Source organism: Triticum urartu, chromosome 5A (genome assembly GCF_056163025.1).
Source record: "Triticum urartu cultivar PI428250 chromosome 5A, HENAU_Tu73, whole genome shotgun sequence".
NCBI lineage: Eukaryota > Viridiplantae > Streptophyta > Magnoliopsida > Poales > Poaceae > Triticum > Triticum urartu.
Genome location: NC_141877.1, coordinates 464,717,186 through 464,738,693, shown reverse-complemented (window position 1 = coordinate 464,738,693; position 21,508 = coordinate 464,717,186). Strand labels below are relative to the sequence as shown.

The following is a 21,508-nucleotide window of genomic DNA, read 5'->3' as shown; positions in this document are numbered from 1 at the left end:
TGCAAAATGCGATCTGGCCGCGTTGGCCCGAGGTGCCGCATTAGTTATCGACCTTTTTTTTTAATGGCGTGCCGATCAGTTTTGAAGCACGACTAACTGGTACTGTACGCAGAGAAAATATAAAGTACTCTACCACTACCCCACCTCCAGTACTAGCAGTATAAAAAAGATATATATAGGCTGGAGCTTCAGCGCTTTCTTGCTAAGGGCTGCCCACTTGCTTCTCACACTACCACCCTCTCTCCAGATCTAAAAAAGACGGCCCCTCTCTCCCTCCTCACAGGTGGTCACAGATCCGCCGGGGAAGAAAAGGACGTGCAACGTTGACGCACTCGTCGTCGGCGAGCGAGGTCACGCACTAACAACAAGGCCGTCCTCTCAGACCTAGCGCCCGCGCAGGATGGCCTCTGTCCCCAAGCTCGCTGCCGTAGTGTGTGCGGAGGACGACGACCACGAGCAAAGCCACTTCCCGCTGACCCTCAGGTATGCTACCTCTTTTCGAGCCATAACCTTGTTCTATTGCCCCATCTGCTACGTCGTTGCATGTGGATATTTTTCAACTCCACCATCTTCCCAATTTGCTATCCTCTAATCTGCTGGCCACGCAGACGAAAACCATAATTTGCACTATTAAAGAAAACCCTACTTCATGCAGACTAATCCATGTCTGGGTTGAATAAGGAAAGGAAGGGAGACTGTACTATCCAAGAGAGTAGGCATCGAACCCGCATCTAGGTTGAAAAGGGGAAAATCAGTAGCTAAGGAACGAGTCTCGTGTCTCTTGGTTGAAGAAGGGTAGAAAGACATGACAACGCAATAGAGAATGACCAGGTCGATCGGTTTGTTGTACTCGCATAGGAAAAAGGTGGCTAAAGAGAACAAAAATGGGACCGTAATCCACATATGTTGCCTGGATATTTGTTGCTCTGGGCAACCATACCTCCCTCACCACTCTGCGTCCGTGGAGGTACATCGTACTGGTGCCTCCCATGCTCTTATTACCACTTTTTTGCTGTTAGTATAACGCCAGCAGTCAAGTCAAGCAATGCTACTGCTAAAGTGATGCCACATTTAACTAATGCTGCCTCTCAGTCTAATGCCACCCATAAATTTAAGCAATGCCATTTAATGTCACTGGATTATTTCAGGGTTAGCTGTTGATTGTGGATGTATTAAAGATTTTTCAGCTATAAGGCATTCTAATGCTGTTGCACAGCCAGTATACCAACGATGAAACTTGTTACTCCCGTCAGATTTTTGCACTGTTAATGCTTATAGATTACATACCTCACTTTCATGAGATAAGTTAATTTTTTTTGTACAGTGTCACCAAAATGCCAAGGCGCTGATGTCATTTTATTTTGGTTAAACTGCACAGACAATTAAGAAGACAAGAGGAAAGGTCAAGAGTGGACACCTCCTCCTCCGGCTGTTCTCTTGAGGAGGTCTGTATGTTTGTCTCTAATGCCTGTCGACTACATACCTGACATCATGATGTAATGTTACGTCATTTCCTTTTGTACAGTGTCACTGAATTGTCAAGGCGGTGATGGCATTTTATTTTAGTAGAACTACACAAAATTTGCTTAAAAGAAGAGGAAAGGTCAGGAATGGCTCACTTTTCTAGAAAAAACTATGTATGCCTTCCTCACATCAGCCGTTATTGCTTTATTTATTCCTTCAAACAGGTGGTTAGAAACAGTCTTGCTACCTTTTCCCATTAAGAAATTGGAATGCTTATATTTGTGAGTCTATACTTCAACTAGTGTCACTTTTAGAGTAATCACACTTTCAATATCTATGCAAACAGGGATGCTCGATTTTAGTGGAACTGCACAAAAAGTCCAACTGGTTCAACATTAGGAGCATGTTTTTTTCCCAACCTTTATATCCAATTGGTGGCACTATGAGCTGTTCATTACGAAGGTACATGGTTTGCTACTATCTTGCTACTCTTTTTGTACTGTCATTAGATAGTAATACTAGTGGTTTGCATGTGAATTTATTGGCATGGTGGACCTACATTGGAGGTGCAGGACAGGATTCAATGATTGGATGCTCAATTTCGGTTGTATCGATTTCACCTCTTCCATCACTGCGAACATGGATATCCCTGGTCTAATGAAGAATAGGCGCTATATTTCTGCTCTGAACCAGCAAATCAATTCAGTATGAAATTGTCCAGGGCAAAACATAACTGTATCAGATTGTCCAGTGCAGAACATGACAGATGCTAAGCGGAAGAGACATGTTTAAACCGAAAATACAAGGTGTGGTATATGTTTACTAGCTGCTTGATATTTGTGCAGATAGAGATGTCTGCCTGTTGCTATTTGGCAAACCAACAAAGTGCCCGCAATTTTGGTTGAACTGCACAAGAGAATAGTATAGTCACTGCATGCAGTGCCATTTGAAAATAGACACAGAAAGATTGGATAGTCACTTCATGGACTATAGAAAAGTAGTAATGTACTATTTATTGGCAAACACTAGGTGCTTCATTGCTTTGGTCTGATTATACAATGGGCATCATTTTGCCTAAGTTAAAGTTTGTATTCCGAAAATAGTCTCGCCGTGTGATCGAGAGAAGACCAAATCATATTGCAGTGGATGTTCCTCCATCATGTCTGGTTCATTCTCATGGTTCCAGCTGTTGGTGAAACCACTTACGTTTGCAAGAGGAATTGTAGACTTCACAAACAAATTTGTATTTCAGTCTGTACTGAATGTTGGCCAAGAGAAGCATCCATGTTAGTAGGAAGAACAGATGTTTTTTCTAGATCTTTGCTTTTGGAGCTACATATTTGTATATGATCTGTGAGTCATTGAGATGCATTAACATGTTGATCTTATGTATGGGAATTGTACTAGTTAGTTTTAGTTGCGATGCAAGATCCGAAGTGGCTGATCTTTGCTTTTGGAGCTACATATTTGTATATGATCTGTGAATCATTGAGATGCATTAACAGTTACTTATTTCTGTTCGCTCAGTGTTTACAAGTTACTGATCGATCACTAGCTAGCCTACAAATGCGCTCCTGGCAGTTTTATTTGCGACGCAAGATGCGAAGTGGCAGTTTTTTGAATAAAAATGCCTATCTATGAAGAAACTGATAAGCTACACTATCGATCCTACACAAATAAAAATGCCTACCTCTGAAGAAACTGACAAGCTACACTATCAATCCTACACGGATAAATAGCGGATCACGCACGTACTAGCTCCTTTCCGGTTTGCAGGGCTTAATTCAAGAAACGACCTACTCGATCCTACACGAATAAATAGCGGATCACGCACGTACTAGTACCTCCTTTCCGGTTTGCAGGGCTTAATTCAAACCTCTCACCAACCAAGGTACTCCCTCCGTCCGGGTTTATTAGTCCCGTGAGCAAACCAGCAAGATCAAGGCATGGCAATAATTAACGGGATGCAGAAGTTTAAGCCTAATAAATTCCAGCGATTTAAGTGGCTGCATGCGTGCCCTCGGCATGCAGAAGTTTAAGCCTAATTAATTCCAGCGATTTAAGTGGCTGCATGCTGCTTCGCGTACTGCCTGCGAGCGATTCTGAGTGTCTGCATGCAGCCGGGCGTAATTAAGGCAGCTAACTGACGCGAAAAAAGATACGCTTTAAATCCGTGGAATCATTATTGACAAGGAGGGAGATGATTCGAGTGCACTCGTTTGACCGCCATGCCGGCGTGCGACCCAAACGGGACGGGACGGCACAGTCATAATTTCAGTTTCTCTAGTTTTCCACGGCAAGCTGGCGCGCTAAGCCATTATGCATTGAATTCCAATGACCGTCGCGCTACCTTCCACCTATAAGTACTGTTTCCCGGCCTTCTCAAGTGCCACCGTGACCCAACTCGCCATATCTCATAAGCCCCCACCGGCCCGACGTCGCTCGCCACGTCCGCCATGCCCCCACCCGTCCGCGGTAGGCGACGCCGGAGGCGGTCACTGCCGGAACTAGTGTTCGGGTTTTCACCGGAAGGCAGACGGAGGGAGGAGGCATTCTATCTGTCTTTAGATTGCAATGCGGAGATCGAGGAGTTGTTGGAGCGCGACCGCATGACGGAGGAGCAAGAGTTGTTGGAGCGCGACCGTCTGGCGGAGGAGCAGCATCTCGCCGATTTGCGCCGCCAACGGGACATGGAGCAGCAGCGCACCGACGCTCTGAGTCGCGAGTAGAGCGCCCGCAACTGGGCCGACTACGTGGAGGCCGACGCCCGGCAAATAGCCCTGGAGGCTGTCGGGCACGCACGCGTTCGCGACGCCGATTTTTACTACCAGCTCGTCAAGTGGGTTTCCCGCTTGGAAGCCGAAGCTTCGGTGGACCACGCCGGCATGGAAAGGGCCAACGAGCGCGAGCAACGCGCCCTATCGCACCTCTGGCAAGTCCGAGGCGAGGCGGAGGACGCCGGTGCCGGCGTTTAGCATGGACAGCAGATGGCAGCCGGCATCGTCTAGTTAGCTAAGAGTAAGTTAGTACTTGTACGCTACTAGAGTGTTAGTGGGAGTAGATAGTTCACTTGGCTATGATGGTTGTCAACATGGAAGTTCAGTACTCTATATGTGGATCAGACCTATTACTTTGCTCTAAATGTTGAACTTTTCGTTTGAACGTATGGAATGGGCTGTTATTTTTTTAAATGGGTTGTATTTGTCCTCCACGGTTTAGAGGCTGACTTGTGGGCCTAGCAAGTTGACGCGTACACAATCAGGAGATGATTGTACGTGGAGAGGATGACAGCAGGGACCCGCCAAGGTCATGGCAGTACGCAAGCAAGTGCCTCCTTATTTCAAGCCAATAAAAAAATGGCTCCTCCTAGTGGATTTCTGACATCTGGGTCCCATGCCATTGTCAACGTAGTAAATAAATGAGAGAATTGCACAACGAGCGGCTGACACCAGGGACCCAGCAGCTCGCCCAGTTATTTTTGTTTTGGGTTAATTTGATAAATGCCACTCCAAATCTGGTGTATCCGAGAAATGCCACTGCAATTTCCAAACTTTGAAAAATGCCATTTCATGCCATTTTTTGAAGTCTGGAGTGGCGTTTTTCAAAGTTTGCAAATTGCAGTGGCGTTTTTCAAAGTTTGCAAAAATTGCAGTGGCATTTTTCAAAGTTTGGAAATTGTAGTGACATTTTTATGAATCGCCATAATTGGAGTGGCATTTTTCTAATTTGTTTATGAGACGGAAGCAGGGTGTCAACTGGGATGTGCGGGACACTCTGGCATGTCTAGACAGCCTTTTCTTTTATGTTTACCACAGACCAGCCCAGTAGTTTTTTTTTCTTTCTGAAAATGGCTAGCCCAGGTTTTTTGTGATTTGTCAAGTAAGTCGCTTTATCAGGCCTGTTGGGCTGCAAATCTTTCAAGACGAGGAGAGTGGCCTATCAGTAATAAGAAATGGGCTGTACATTTTTAAAACACATCAAACCGGCAATTATTTTCAAATATCTTTTTTTCATTTCGAGATTTTAAATTGCATCGATTTTTATGCATGGACAATTTATTGGATTTTATATTGATGTACATTTATTTTTAAAATCAGTCTGAATGTGACTCGAAATTTCGGGATTAAAAACAGTTCAGACCGCACCGACATATGCAAAATTTCGTATATTTTTTTAACCGTGGCCACAATATGGGCTGTAATGCTAACATAAAGAATATGGGCTCCAAAAAACCCGTAAAAATTAGCAAATGGGTTGTAAATTATTTGAAATAATGGCAGATGGGCTGTATGCTGTTTTCCACAGATTTGAGGCTTTCCACAGATGGCATGTATACTGTTGGATGTCCATCCAACGGCCGTCGTGCTTCTTCAATCTCTGCTCTTCGTGCTTCAGCCGCTCAAACAAGCGCCGGCGGGACTGCCTGCTTCCTCCTCCCCGCGGGCGGCTGTGCTGCCGCGCAGGCCTCACTTCCCCACCGTACTCCCATCGCTGTCCTAGCCATCCCTCTACTCACCCACACCTGCTGTTATTCTCCGGCGACGGCAGACGAACCAGTAAACCCTCATACAGTCGTACTCCCCTCCGCGTGGGAAACAAAAACAACGGCCGAGTCTTCCCTGCCTCCGTGTCGTTTCCTTCCTAGGCCTCGCCGTCGTCCACCGCCCTGGTGCTCTCGGCGTGACGTGGTCAGCATGGTCAACGACCGACATGCATCTGAAGTGGACTGTACATGGAGAGGCTGACAGCTGGGTCCACGGCCGCATGCAAGGAAATGCCTCCTTATTACGCGCAAAATAATGATTTCCTCCACCTGACATCTGGGACCCACCGAAACGGCCTCTGTATTTCGCGAAAAAAACGTTACCGCCGCTGACAGCTCGGACCCACCAGCTATATCTTCGCACGCAAGGAAGTGCCTCCTTATTACGCACAAAAAAATGAATACTCCCCCTGCTAGCTGGGACCCAGTATAGTGGGCCTACTAAGTTGACGGGGACGAAGGGCTTTGTCAACTTAGTCAATATGCACGATTCTAGCTCGACTGACCATACGATGTCCATCCAACGGCCGTAGTGCTTCTTCAACCTCTGGTCTTCTTGCTCCAGCCGCCCAAACCAGCGCCGGTCGTGCCGCCTGCTCCTGACTCCCGTGGTCGGTTGTCCTGCCGCGGAGGCCTCACCGCCCCCATACTACTCCCACCGCTGGCCAGGCCATCCCTCCACTCCACTCACCCACACCCCTTGTTATTTTGCGGCGACGGCAGCGCAGCCGAACTAGTGAACCCTCATACTCCTCTCCACGTGGGCATCCACTGCCGCGTCTTCCCCGGCTCCGCGTCGTCCCCTTCCTAGGCCTCGCCGTCGTCCACCGCCGTGGTGCTGTCGGCGCGCCGTGGTCAATGTGGTCAACTACCGAATTCCATCGGAAGAATACTGTACGTGGAGAGTCTGACAGCTGGGTCCACGGCAGCCACAAGGAAGTGCCTCCTTATTACGTGGAAAATAATTATTCCTCCACCTGACAGCAGGGACCCACCGGATGGGCCATCAGTATTTTGCGAAAAAAATCGTTTCCCCCTGATTGCTGGGACCCACCGGACGGGCCACCGTATTTCGCGAAAAAAACATTCCCCCCGCTGTCAGCTTGGACCCACCGGAAGTGCCTCCTTATTACGCACAAAAAAATGAATACTCCCCCGGCTAGCTGGGACCCACCTTGGTGGGAGGCTGACTTGTGGGCCTACTAAGTTGACGGGGATGAAGGGCTTTGTCAACTTAGTCAATATGAACGATTCTAGCTCCAGTGACCGTACGATGTCCATCCAACGGCCGTAGTGCTTCTTCAACCTCTGGTCTTCTTGCTCCAGCCGCCCAAAGCAGCGCCGGTCGTGCCGCATGCTCCTGCCTCCCGTGGCCGGTTGTGCTCCCGTAGAGGCCTCACCGCCCCCTACTATTCCCACCGCTGGCCAGGCCCTGCGGCGACGGCAGCCTCACATCGCAGCCGAACCAGTGAACCTTCGTACTCCTCTCCGTATGCGCGGGGGCTTCCACTGCCGCGGGTTCCCCGACTCCCCGTCGTCCCCTTCCTAGGCCTCGCCGTCGTCCACCGCCCTGGTGCTCTCGGTGCGGCGTGGTCAAGGAATGACTTCCATCGGACGTGGACTGTATGTGGAGAGGCTGACAGCTGGGTCCACGGCCGCAACAAGGAAGTGCCTCCTTATTACGTGCAAAATAATTATTTCTCCACCTGACAGCGGGGACCCACCGGACGGGCCACCGTATTTTTTCCCCTTGACTGCTGGGACCCACCAGCAACATCTTCGCAGGCAAGGAAGTGTCTGACAGTCGGGACCCACCTGGTTGAAGCGTGCGTAGTGTTGTCATTCTGGTCGCGAACGTGTACGTACATATATACTCGTGGATGTAGAGGCGCGCACGTGTCGTAGTAGAGGCGGCCAGTGTGCAAGAAAGAAAATACGGCCACGTATGTGTACATACGGGCGGGGTCTCGAACGCCTACTCGCGCATACGTACGGCGATGGCTCGTGTACATGGCTGGGTCGGAACGGAGAAACAGCGTCGTCGTCGTGTTCATGGGTCGGAACGGAATGCGTGGTCGTGTTCATCGGGAGGGCTTGGACGGAAGAGGCGATGGAAATGAGGCCTGGCGTACCGCACAACTGAGGAAACGGGCCTCCTACGGTCGAAACGAGGGTCCTGTTGATCGGGAGGGGTGTGGCATACCGCAAAACAGAGGAAACGGACCTCCTACGGTCGAAACGGGGGTCCTATTGATCGGGAGGGGTGTGGCGTACCGCAAAACGGAGGAAACGGACCTCCTACGGTCGAAACGGAGTCCTGTTGATCGGGAGGGGTGTGGCGTACCGCAAAACAGAGGAAACGGACTTGTGTTGGAGCGCTACGGTCGAAACGGAGGTCCTGTTCATCGGGAGGGGTGTGGCGTATCGCAAAATGGGACTCCACAGGATACTGTTCATCTCCACTGTCGACCCCCTCCAGCCTCCACGAGCTACTGTTCATTCACCGTTGACCTCCTCCAGCCTCCACGGGCTCCTGTTCATCCAGCCTCCACCGCGCGCTACTCCACCGGCTACTGTTCAACCACCCCTCCAACGTCTGCTGTTCATCCAGCCCTCCACACCACGGGGTCCTGTTCAACCACCCCTCCACGGGCACCCCTCCACCGTCTACTGTTTATCCTGCCCTCCACACCACGGGGTCCTGTTCATCCACCCCTCCACGGGCACCCCTCCACCGTCTACCGTTCATCCAGCCCTCCACCACACCACGGGGTCCTGTTCATCCAGAGGCAACGCCACCACTCACTGTTCATCCAACCCCCCCCCCCCCCCCCGCGCAACGCTCACTGTTCATCTCATCGATCGGCTTCAGTTAGCAGCAGTAGCCAAGGAATCGCTCGATCGGGTTCAGTTAACAGCCATCTATCGATCGCCCGGGTTCAGTAACGCGTAGCCTGCAGTGCAATCGCTCGGGTTCTGTTAGAGCCTAACACCTCGCTCGGGTTCAGTTAGAGCCAACGCCTCGCACACACGCGCGTACGTGTACGAGAGAAACGCGCATCGCTCGGCCCCCGACCTCCCACCGTAATCAGAAACTCCCCGAAATTTTCCTCCCCCTCGCTTCTACCATGGTTTTTTTCGTCATGGACGGCCCAAAGAATGTCATGCAGCTGCGTCTCCGGCCCGCCCAGGACGAAAAGCCCATTTTCTATTATGATTTTTTGTCATAGAAGTAGGAGCCCACCACATCTATGATGATACTGGGTTTTGTCACAATTATTGTCATAGAAGTGTCATATGTATGACAGAAAAAAAATTCGTTCGGCCCAAAATGTTACGGATGTGTTTTTTTTTGTAGTGTGGAGGTGGTTGTGAAGGAGCGCGAGGTGGAAAAGCACGGCAACGACCCACGTTCATGGAGGAGATACGGGGAGGCAGCAACACAGCAAAACGACGACCGAGAGGAGGCACGGCGCCAAGCAGCTGCGTAGCACGGGGAGAGGAGTGGCACAACTAGTAGGATCACAACAAGGCATACCAACGGCAAGACGCGACTGTGAGTCATGGCGAGCAATGGGATACGCACAAACAGACAAGGTAAATGGGATGGCTGAACGCGAGTTGCCTAATTTGGGCTAAGTGCTAGTTTGGTCAAAGATTTTATCGTGTAATTCTAAAATGTGCATAAGGGGCAAATCATCAAGAATCTGGGAAAGTTGTGGCAAATAACTGATGACAAAAAGAAGAGGGGCAAATCCTCAAAGTGCAAAGAAACCTGTGGCAAATCCTCAAATTCACAGGTGCTAGCAGGTGCATGGGGTGCCTGACTCCATCATTTGGTCGTCGGAGCCAGACGGGACGTTGTGGATTTGGTGCTCCCATGCTCCGCCTATATATATGGCGCTTTTTTGCTTGGCTTCTGGCCCGCGATCGCCTTGGATTTGATGCTCACGTGCTTCGTCTATATATGTGTCGCTTTTTTACTTGGCTTCTGGCCTGCGATCGTTGCTCGACAGCTGATCGTCCGCATCGGCATGGAATTTCTCACCCTACCGCTTGTCTGTTGTGTGATCAGGACTAGAAGACCTTGCCGGTGTGGTGATTCATCGGGTATGGGCCTCAGTGTTGCTCAGGTGGGGCCAGATCGAGTGCATGACAGCGACAAATTTGAATCTTGTAGCTTGGTGGACTGCCAAGTGTGTTGTCGCGACTAGCTCATGATATCTTGACCTGCTTGGTTCTGGTGTTCTGGTGCTTATGGCGGCATTGGAAATAGGTTATCCTCCATGGGGAGTCGGTCTCGCTCCAGTCGATTCAGCAGCGGATTGCTCAGGAGTTTAAGATGTGGCGGTTGTCCCCAACATGCGGTCAGTCGTTCAGGACGACCCATCCGTTTGCAACACTGGCCATGTTGCGCTTGCCAACTGCAACATAAGCCATATTGTGCTTGCTGCTGTGTCGTGTCAGCTCGTCAAGTCGCAGGTGGACGTTTGCAACATGGAGTATATTGCAATCACCTTTAGCTTGCATAACGTCGGAAACACGTGGACCTTTTGGTCACCCATTTTACATGGACCATGTTGCGGTTTATTTGCAGCGCGACGCGTCCCTTGCGAGTGGGTGGCATTAGTCCTACCGGTTTGAAGCGCGGTGGTTGGCCATGGGAGTGCTTTCTTTCCTGTCGATCCTAAAGGAGGAGTGAAAGATGGGAGGTCTTCACCTGTTGATTCTGGCTGATGAGGGAAAGATGGGAGGAGAAAAGCCGCGAACTCAATGGAAGTCCCCTTCTGCTCGCGAGCTCATCAGCTCGCGATGAACAGTAACACCAAAAAACATTGAAAAAAAGTTCAAAATGTCTGATTTTTTTGTGGTAAATTTTGACAAATGTTCTATGTGCTTGCAAGGTTTCATGATGAAATCACATCCGTGGAAGTCGCGGCAAAAAAAAATCAATGCTCCAAAATTGCTTTCAAAAGTAGCATTTTCGGAGCATCGATTTTGTTGTTTTTTTGGCACATCTTCCACGAATGTGATTCCTCGACGAAACTTTGCAAGCACTTAGATAATTTGTCAAAGTTTGCCAAAAAATCATAATTTTTTGAAGTTTTTTTCAATGTTTTTCGGTGTTACTGTTCATCTGGTTGCAAATGCGCTCGGGAGCAATAACTTTGCGTCCCGAACTCAGCGTCCCTTTTCAGCCGGGTGAATCAAAAGTTTCCTACTACTAAACATTTAGGGCCTGTTCGGCTCTCCACCGGCTCCGCAGAATTACAGGATCTGCGGAGTGCCTACTTTCTAACTACACTATTTTAGCCCGCAGCTCCGCCAGCTCCGCGGAGCTGAGTCCGGAGCGGAGGGAATCCGAACACCCCCTTAGTCTCTTTCTTCCCATATACATCCTCGTCGTTCATCACATTTTTCCTTCCACGCAACAACTAAAATACGGCCTTGCTGTAAACTGCATATCGTATGTAAACATATCATACACAATATCCTTACGACAGTCAAAATTTCCGGGCACCAATTGCAAAGAAGCAAACACAAGCCCTCATTATTTCCAGGCCTTCCGTCCCCTGAACTGCTTTCCTGAGTGCTTCGCTTTGGTCTTCTTCTCCTGGCGAGAACGCGCTGCCTTTGCTCTCTTTGCCGCCAGAGGCATCTTCTTCTGGTGCTGTTTCTGCTTATTGCTCGAGCCACCCGTCTAACAGACACCAAAAAGAAAGTGATCAGACAAGGAATAGAAGGCCAAACAAAAAACCGCAGAAGAAAACATTACAGCATCCATGTCGTATATGGAATGCCACCGAGATCACATTTTCACCAGCCACGAACATGTAGCCCAGGCTAACATAAGGAAATAAGGTTCTTGGGTTACCTTTTTCTGTTTAATAGCTGCTCTTGCTTGGTATTTTCCTCTATCCTCCCTTCCAGCTTTCACCATCTCTAATCTCTCTTCCTTGGTCATCTTTCTCTTGACGTGAGCCTGCATAAATAGTTTATACAGGTCAAGTGTATGTGCTTTTGCGCGTGCGGTAGGTGGGGAAGAATAGTTTATATAGATAAAATGTATGTGATTTTGTGTGCGGGGAGCGAGAGGATACCGCGAGCTCCGATGGATCAACGCGCTTCAAGCTAAGCTCATCAGTAGAAGGAAGTTTGAAGGTCACTGATCTTGTGTCACCCTTGCTGAGCCCATGTTGAACCAAAGCCAACTTTGCTGCTTTCTTTGCCTGAAACTCATGCACTTTCAGTAAAATGTTTGCTTAACAGCAATTTTAGTTTTGAACAAGAGTAGGTACTCTAAGCTTGAAACACAATGAATGAATGTATAACAGAAGTAGAGAAGCTATGCGAAATTCACATACCTTGAGCTCTTTTATGCGCTTAAAATCTTCATCGCCGAAAATTCTGCCAGCTTCATCTGTTGAGGCTTCAGCCTTCTTAGCTCCTGCTAACTTCTTCAGAGCTCGAAGGCTTGCATCTGCGGCATCAAGTTGTCCAATATAATCACTTAACTTTCTCTTCTGCACCTTGGAACCGCTGCCCTTTGATTTATCCCCCTCATCACTGTCTTCAACCTCCTGGTCCGAGTCTTCATTCTCTGAATCTTCATTGAGCTCCTCATCTTCATCCTCATCAGACGCATCAGTATCACCATCCACGTCAGAGTCGTCATCTAGTTCATCCATATCGTCATCACTATCATCCTCGTCTAGTTCCTCTGCATCATCTTGTTCCCCAGATACTTCATCTTCATGATCTTCACTAGCATCAAGCTTGTTTGATAAACTCTCCAAACTTTGTCGGGTACCACTCGCAGATGGCAACACTTCCTCGTCATCGGAATCAAAAGCATCAGACTCATCGTCTGAACCCCCCTCTGGTGACATCTCTTCATCTAGCAACTCAGCTCCAGGCACATCACTAGCAATAGTGGTTTCTCCAAATGCTTTTGGCCGAGCAGTTGGATCAATAGGACGGCCACGATCTTTCTTGACTAACAATGAAGGACAGATCTGAATTCAGAAAAAAAGTAGGTTTAGCTAAGTGAAACAAAACTGCAAATGCCAAAACAGACACAGAATCTGCAAGAAAATATCTGACCTCCCTGAATAATGTGATAAGTGAGCGAGCGGCAATAGAAACAGCTTTCTCGTGGGACTTCTTATATAAAACAAGGTCTTGGAGTAGATCCTCATTCATCATCTGCCGATTTAGAGGAAGAATCAAAGGAAGTTAAGTGAGTAAAGGAACCAGTAGTATCTTCCTGGGCATTCTAGAATCCATAGAGGACCCAAGGACACAAGGTATGCAAGACTGCACGTTTAGTTTACAAGCATAAAAGAACAGCACCAGTGAAACTTTCCAAGCTCAAGATCGACAATATGGTAGACCACTACTAAAATTAAATAAACGAAGCCTGGTCATGTATAGCCGAGTCTACGCGTCTTCATTTAGTTATGCTTAAAACTTTTAGTCACACAACTATCACAATCTTTTCAGTGTACCATCCATGAGTCTTTTAAGGTAGCACCACAAACTAAGTAAATGCACAGAAGTCTGAAACTGGGATGTCAGAGAAGAGCAAAGTAAGTACCAAAGGAATTCGCATGCAGATCTCTCTCACAACATTCAGGCCAACAGCAATAGCCTAAAAGAAGTCAATTAGTTAGACATATGCTCACGTTAATCAGGAAGTACACACACTTCAAATGATGAATAAGCGAGTCGTGCAAACCTCCGGACGGGAACGATCATGCACAAATTGATTTACTATCTGCTTGAACAGCGGTTCAACAGCATCAGGAGGCACCTGCAAAAGAAACAAATTAATTTCGTTGTATTTAAAATATCCAGAGAAGTGACATCATTGGTTACAAAATACAGGGGGAAAGTACAGTGTCCAACCATCTCATGGCAAGCCTGTACTGCTGCAGCAAGTAGAGTAGTCACATCTCGTTGGTGAGGCTGCATTGCATAAGGGTAAAGGAATATATGACCATATCAGCATAGAATAGAACTAGCAATTTTTCAAAGGCTGATGCAGGCTAGGCATACTCTCAGTTAAGTAACATACTTGAACATATCTTTGAAGATATGGATAGAAGTTCAACAAAACCAAGTGATGCAGGCCAATAGTCCTTGCTATGACCTTCAACATCATCATCCTTACCTGCACATGCAATGGTTTTCCTTTAAACTGAAATGGTTCGTGTTCACCAAAAAGTGGCAGAAGCCTAAGCTACAGAAGAGCATGCAATCGCATGCTAAATGTGGAAAAGGTTGATATGATAGCGAGCATATGAAGTCAGAACAAGCCGAAAAATAAGAACGGGATCTAACAATCTTAACCATTGGATGAAAACTAGCTCACGCCAGCCACCTAAAGCAACCTATTTTTGGTTTCAGATGACACTTCTAATAATTACACCCTTGTAGACTACCCTTTAACCGCCTAGTGAGCTGAGCAACCGATCTTGCTGTACACAATTCAACAATTGAGATTTAAGTCTGTATTCTCCTACTTTGAGGGTTGTTCTTACTCGTGTCACAATACAAGTAATGTTAGAATCTGCATCAGCGAACATTTGAAAGATTGACCATCAACATAAGAAATTACAGACATCTATGACACCAACTTGATAATGGTCACTGTGTAACCGAGGAAACCATGTCAACCTCCAAAAGGACAACACAGCAGCATGAAGGGATATTAGATATAGGAATAATAAGACCAACCTCAAATCGTTCATTGCATTTCTGTAGCCGAGAGAAGAGTTTCTCTGCAAAACCCTGTAAGAGCCCCAAAAGGAGTTTCAGCATAATAGAAGATTATCTCATCAACAGCAAGAAGTGGATGTGGCATCTCATTTTATGGTGACAATGACACAGCTTGAAAATTTATGATGTTACTCTACCTGGGGATCCTTTAAATACGTAAGGGGCGAATAGTAATTGGAGCCAGTCTCCTCATTGGATTTACGTTGTTGCCTTTTCATACTACGAACTACACGCTCCAATTTAGCTTTCTTCTTTTTCTTACTAGCAGAGGTACCCTTGTGATTTGCCTGAGAAAAAAAATATCAAGAAAAGACAGAATGCATTAGAAGAGACAAGTGAAACCATAAGATCTAAAATACTATCAATAGAGACCCAATATTCAAAACATCCAAATCACCTTGTAGACATCTTCTTTACTAAGTATAATATTTGGGTTTTGACTTGCTTCATCTTCACTACTGGCATCACTATCATCCTCTTGCTCAACATTTTCATACCCAATGAGTAATGAAATAGCAGCTGTCATAAGCCTGCATGTAGAATACACTGTTTTAGATGGGAAGCAACCAACAGCAAACACCTACATTTCCTTACAAAATGTACCTCGAAGAGGGATGGAAACAAGCATCGCATATAGCATTTGCTGTGCGGTCATCAAACCAGACCCTTCGACGGTGAAGATCACACAGGATAGTAAAAGCCCTCTTTGCTCTCGACTCTTCCTCGCCCTGACAAACAGGAAATAATCAGATGAGGTGAGAAATGGCCTCAAGTGTATGCTTACCAGCTACAATGTTAAGCATGATAATACTTCTTAAATCAAGTGTAAGATGTTGCAAACCTGTACTAATTTAAAAAGGATGCCTTGCAGTTTACGATTCTTGGCTTCATTCTTGTGCTTCTGATTCATCCTTCTGATGCTGTGTACAATATGTGAAAATGCAAGCTTTTTTACTGCTCGGTCTCCAATGACTTGAAGCTCCATAAATAACTCCATGGTGTCTTCCAGATCAACAATCTAAACATTTAAGTAACAAAAGATTGCAATGATATAAGATTGCAAAACTGAACTCTGCAAGGCAAAGAAAAAAGCTCTTCATTCGGTAATAATCCACTCTCTAGTCCTCCTCCATTACCAAATAAAAAACGCGTCTAGAAACTCAACTGCGAACCAGAGGCCCTTAAATTTTAAAGATGACAGCCAGACAATCACGGACTCGCAGTCCGGTTACACTTCCTAATGGGGCTGATAGAACATCAAATTTGGAAGGAAGAAAACCAAGACCATATACTCTGGGAACAGTGGTGGTTACAGTTCAGGTCAAAGTTCAAAACTTTCCGTTGAGATGATTTATCCTAGGCTTCGGCCATTGCATTACTGTAGTATCAGTATGAATGAATTCCTGAACAATGCAAAGCCCATCGGCCTAATTTGCTGCTATCCTATAATGTACCAACAGGTACACATCTTCTGTGGTCATAAGAAGCAAAACTGAAAGAGGTACACATTTTTCCCAATGTACTAGCAGAAAAATCTTGTCAACTGCCGTATACATTAACCACGATAAACAGACCCCACATCAATGAATTTGAACAATAATTCGTACCAATAGCTCATTATCTCTTCTTGCCCACCAATACCAAACAAATTTCAATCTGAAGGCAACTAATGAATTGAACAGGAATTCACCTTCCGATTGACCAGCAGTATGAGCGCCTGCACGAGGTGCACCCGGAGGCCGGACGGCAGCGCGCGGGCGTTGGTGTCGAGCAGGCCCCCGATGTGGTCGGGCAGGTCGGCGAGGTCGTTGGGGTAGAAGGGCGCGACGTGGGCGAGGAAGAGCGCGAGGTCGCCGAGCTCCTTGGCCGTCTCCCCGCCGCCGCCGCCCGAGGAGGACGACGACAGCGCCGCCTGCTGCCGGAAGAGGAACACCGAGGACTCGAAGTGGCGCTGCAGCTGGCGGAGCTCCGTCTCGTACCCCTCCGGGTTGCGCTTCATCTTGGCCTGCAGCGCCGGCAGGCTGTGCCGCTCGCCCGCGCCACCCGTGGCCGACGCGGAGGCCGCCTCCGGCGTGTAGGCGGGGGCGTGCTGGCGCATCGCCGCGGGAGGGGGGAGGTTCGGGCTGCGCCGCCGGGGATGGACGCTCTAAGGTGTGTTTGGTTTGTGTCAGGAGGTTTTGGTTGCCCATGATTTGGTCAATATTGTCAGAAAAAATGAACTAGAGTTGGCTAGAGTTTATTAACACACTAAAAAATTGATAACCATTCAAATAAAGACTAATCTTTAAGTCATGACCAAAATTTTGATAAAATACACTTTGGCCACAATCCAAACACACCCTAAAACCCTACTAGTAAGAGCATATCCAGCCACGCCCCAACAGGCCTCCGGGGCGACTTTTTTCACGTCGGCGTCGAAAAAAAACCAGTCGCGTCCTTAAGACGCCGAAATTCACCGGCTCGGCCCGTTTTGGGGCCAGGCGATCCCAGGCCGAACCCAGCGCACTAGGGGGCGCTCGGGGGCTCTAGGGAAGGAAAAAACATGCCTGGGCCCCACATTGTCAGACGAAAAGTCAAGGCAATCTTCCAGATTCGTCCCCCACCCCCGCGCGCTCGGCCACCACCCTGCCGATCCCGGCGCCGCCCACCGCCCACCACCGCTAGATAGGCCATTTCCCGCCGGAAAAGAGAGAAGGTTTCACCGCGGCAACCTCTCCACCACCTTCTGGGCGAGTTTCTCAGCGCTCCGGCCGTGCAAGGCGGTATACCGGCGGCTGCGCGCCCGCCAGGTGTTCGGCGATTTGTCTGCTTGACAATGGACTCGGACGACGAGGAGGCGCTCGCAGTGCTGCTGGAGGAGGAAGCCGATGCCGACGTCCAGGACAAGGAGCATCTCATGGTTCTCGCCGCCCTCGCCAGCCTGCTTGCGAGTAATGAAAAGCCGCGGCGAGGTGGCTCAGCGTCGGGGCGGCTGAAAGCAAAGAACCGGCATTGCCTGGAATGTTATTGCATGCTCTACCCCGACTACTTCACCGACGCTCCACTGCACGGCGACAAAGTATTTCGGCGCCGTTATCGGATGAGCTGAAAGCTTTTCCTCAGGATGGTAATTCCATTCGGGAGTTCGATAGTTACTTCAAGTGCAAAAAGGATTGCACTGGCAAACTTAGGTTCACCTCAATCTAGAAGTGCACGACAGCTATGAGGATGCTTGTATACGGAGCTCCCGGTGATTCACTCGACGACTATGGGTGCATGACCGAGTCCACGACCATTGAGTGTTTCTACAAGTTCTGCAGGGCAGTGGTGGCGGTTTTTGGACCGCAATACTTGCGGTCACCCAATGCTGAAGACACTGCTCGGATCCTAGCACAGAATGCAGCAAGAGGATTTCCTGGGATGCTTGGAAGCATCGACTGCATGCATTGGAAATGAAAGAACTGTCCATTTGCTTGGCAGGGGATGTACAAAGGCGCCAAAGGCGGTTGCAATGTGGTACTTGAGGCAGTGTCCACACAGGACCTCTGGATTTGGCACTCCTTCTTTGGTATGCCAGGAACTCACAATGACATCAACGTGCTGCAGTGCTCCCCTGTCTTTGCCAAGCTTGTTGAAGGTCATTCTCCTCCGGTGAACTTCGAGATCAATGGACGGCACTACAACAAGGGATACTACCTAGCTGATGGCATCTATCCGAGATGGTCTACATTTGTGAAGACTATCTCAAACCTCGTGCCAAGAGGCAAGAACTCCCACTTTGCGAAGGTTCAGGAGGCCTGCAGGAAGGATGTCGAGCGGGCATTTGGTGTGCTCCAATCTTGATTTGCTGTTGTTCGATACCCTGCTCAGACCTGGCCGAAAGATCAAATGTGGGAGATCATGACTTGTTGTGTCATCTTGCACAACATGATCATTTAGAGCGAGCAGAAAGAGCCAGTGTTTGACACTGAACCATATTACAGGCAGGGTCCTCTTGCGCAAGTAGATCACCAGTTACCGGTAACCTGGACTGCCTTCCTCAATATGCGTCAGGAGATCCGAGACCCACAGGTGCATCAACAACGGCAGCAGGATCTGGTGGAGCACCTATGGAGGCTTAAGAGCAACGCCTAGCTCGACGTGTGATGAAATATGAATTTTTATTTGTTGAACTATATAGTTTGTATTGAACTATTTGTTGTTAACTATTTGATTTCTATTGATTTTCTGTGATGAACTATGTGATAAAAAATAACTTCTGTTGAATTTGCGCCAAACCACGACGAATATGGACCGATTTGCGCTGACAGCGGGCCGATTTTTGCCGAAAGTGGGCCAAAAAGCAGGCACAATTGCGGAAAAAACGGGCCGATATCGACGCCTTGGGCGGCGGCTGGGAACTCAATCGCCCCCAGAGCCGATTTTAACGTCGGCTCGCCCCCAGGGGCGATTTTTTAGCCTCCTAGAGGGGCAACGGCTAGAGATGCTCACAAAATCTTGTACGCCTTTTTCCTCCGTATAATAAATACTTTTGCATTCGATGGTGGTCGGAGTCCTTGCAATGCGCGTCGCCGTCACCGAGTTTCAGTCCAGGGGTGGGCATTCTATGAAGGAAATATGCCCTAGAGGCAATAATAAAGTTATTATTTATTTCCTTATATCATGATAAATGTTTATTATTCATGCTAGAATTGTATTAACCGGAAACTTAGTACATGTGTGAATACATAGACAAACAGAGTGTTACTAGTATGCCTCTACTTGACTAGTTCGTTGAATCAAAGATGGTTAAGTTTCCTAGCCATAGACATGAGTTGTCATTTGATTAAGGGGATCACATCATTAGAGAATGATGTGATTGACTTGACCCATTCCGTTAGCTTAGCACAATGATCGTTTAGTTTGTTGCTACTGCTTTCTTCATGACTTATACATGTTCCTTAGACTATGAGATTATGCAACTCCTGAATACTGGAGGAACACTTTGTGTGCTACCAAACGTCACAACGTAACTGGGTGATTATAAAGGTGCTCTACAGGTGTCTCCGATGGTACTTGTTGAGTTGGCATAGATCAAGATTAGGATTTGTCACTCCGATTGTCGGAGAGGTATCTCTGGGCCCTCTCGGTAATGCACGTCACTATAAGCCTTGCAAGCAATGTGACTGAGTTAGTTGCGAGATGATCCATTACGGAACGAGTAAAGAGACTTGCCGGTAACGAGATTGAACTAGGTATTGAGATACCGACGATCGAATCTCGGGCAAGTAACATACCAATGACAAAGGGAACAACGTATACCGTTATGCGGTTTGACCGATAAAGATCTTCGTAGAATATGTAGGATCCAATATGAGCATCCAGGTTCCGCTATTGGTTATTGACCGGAGATGAGTCTCGGTCATGTCTACATAGTTCTCAAAGCCGTAGGGTCCGCATGCTTAACGTTCGGTGACGATCGGTATTATGAGTTTATGTGTTTTGATGTACCGAAGGTAGTTCGCAATCCCGGATGATTTCGGGGACATGACGAGGAGTCTCGAAATGGTCGAGACGTAAAGATCTATATTGGACGACTATATTCGGACATCGGAAAGGTTCCGAGTGATTCGGGTATTTTTCGGAAGACCAGAGAGTTACGGGAATTCGTCGGAGAGTATATGGGCCTTATTGGGCTTTAGGGGAAAGAGAGAGAGAGAGAGGAGGCTGCCCCCCCCAAGGCCTAGTCCGAATTTGACTAGGGGGAGGGGCGGCGCCCCCTTCTTCCTTCTCTTCTCTTTTCCCTTTCCTTCTCTCCTACTCCTACTACATGGAAGGGGGGAATCCTACTCCCGGTGACTCCCCAGGGCGCGCCATACTCTCGGTCGGATCATGAAGACGTACGACTACATCAAACGTGTTCTCATAACGCTTCCGCTTACGGTCTACGAGGGTACGTGGACGACACTCTCCCCTCTCGTTGCTATGCATCACCGTGATCTTGCGTGTGCATAGGAATTTTTTTTGAAATTACTGTGTTCCCCAACAGTGGCATACGAGCCAGGTTTATACATATTGCTTGCCGTCACTAGTTGATTCTTGATTCAGCGGCATTGTTGGATGAAGCGGCTCAGACCGACATTACGCGTACGCTTACGCGACACTGGTTCTACTGACGTGCTTCGCACACAGGTGGCTAGTGGGTGTCTATTTCTCCAACTTTAGTTGAATCGGATTCAATGAACATGGTTCTTTCTGAAGATCAAAAAGCAATCACTATACCGCGTTGTGGTTTTTGATGCGTAGGTAAGAACAGTTCTTGCTCAGCCCGTAGCAGCCACGTAAAACTTGCAACAAGTAGAGGATGTCTAACTTGTTTTTGCAGAGCATGTTGTGATGTGATATGGTCAAGACGTGATGAGATATAAATTGTTGTATGAGATGATCATGTTTTGTTAAAGTTATCGGCAACTGGCAGAAGCCCTATGGTTGTCTCTTTATTGCATAAGATGCAGATGCCATGTAATTGCTTTACTTTATCGCTATGCGAGAGCAATAGCTGTAAAAGTAATAGTTGGTGAGACGACCATGCACTAAAAAAAAGACACATCTGTGACATTTTGGGCCGAACGAATTTTTTTCCTGTCATACATATGACACTTCTATGACGATAATTGTGACAAAACCCGGTATCATCATAGATGTGATGGGCTCCTACTTCTATGACAAAAAATCATGACAGAAAATGGGCTTTTCGTCCTG

The 21,508-nt window shown here is 47.7% G+C and overlaps 1 protein-coding gene and 1 pseudogene across 1 annotated transcript; one reads left to right on the top strand and one right to left on the bottom strand.

Moving 5' to 3' along the window:
- Window positions 1-11,410: 11,410 nt before the first annotated feature.
- On the bottom strand, window positions 11,411-16,970 carry LOC147971979 (uncharacterized). The gene is made up of 15 exons (XM_087526480.1): window positions 16,479-16,970; window positions 15,630-15,806; window positions 15,392-15,516; window positions 15,186-15,318; window positions 14,926-15,075; window positions 14,747-14,800; window positions 14,085-14,180; window positions 13,916-13,975; window positions 13,746-13,820; window positions 13,605-13,658; window positions 13,112-13,213; window positions 12,373-13,023; window positions 12,109-12,237; window positions 11,883-11,990; window positions 11,411-11,708 (listed from the first exon to the last, which is right to left on the bottom strand). The coding sequence occupies exons 1-15, from the start codon at window positions 16,884-16,886 to the stop codon at window positions 11,559-11,561; spliced, it is 2,472 nt and encodes an 823-aa protein (XP_087382606.1). The 5' UTR covers window positions 16,887-16,970; the 3' UTR covers window positions 11,411-11,558.
- A 1,019-nt stretch (window positions 16,971-17,989) lies between these two features.
- LOC147971978 (uncharacterized) lies at window positions 17,990-18,901 on the top strand (annotated as a pseudogene).
- The last annotated feature ends 2,607 nt before the right edge of the window (window positions 18,902-21,508 follow it).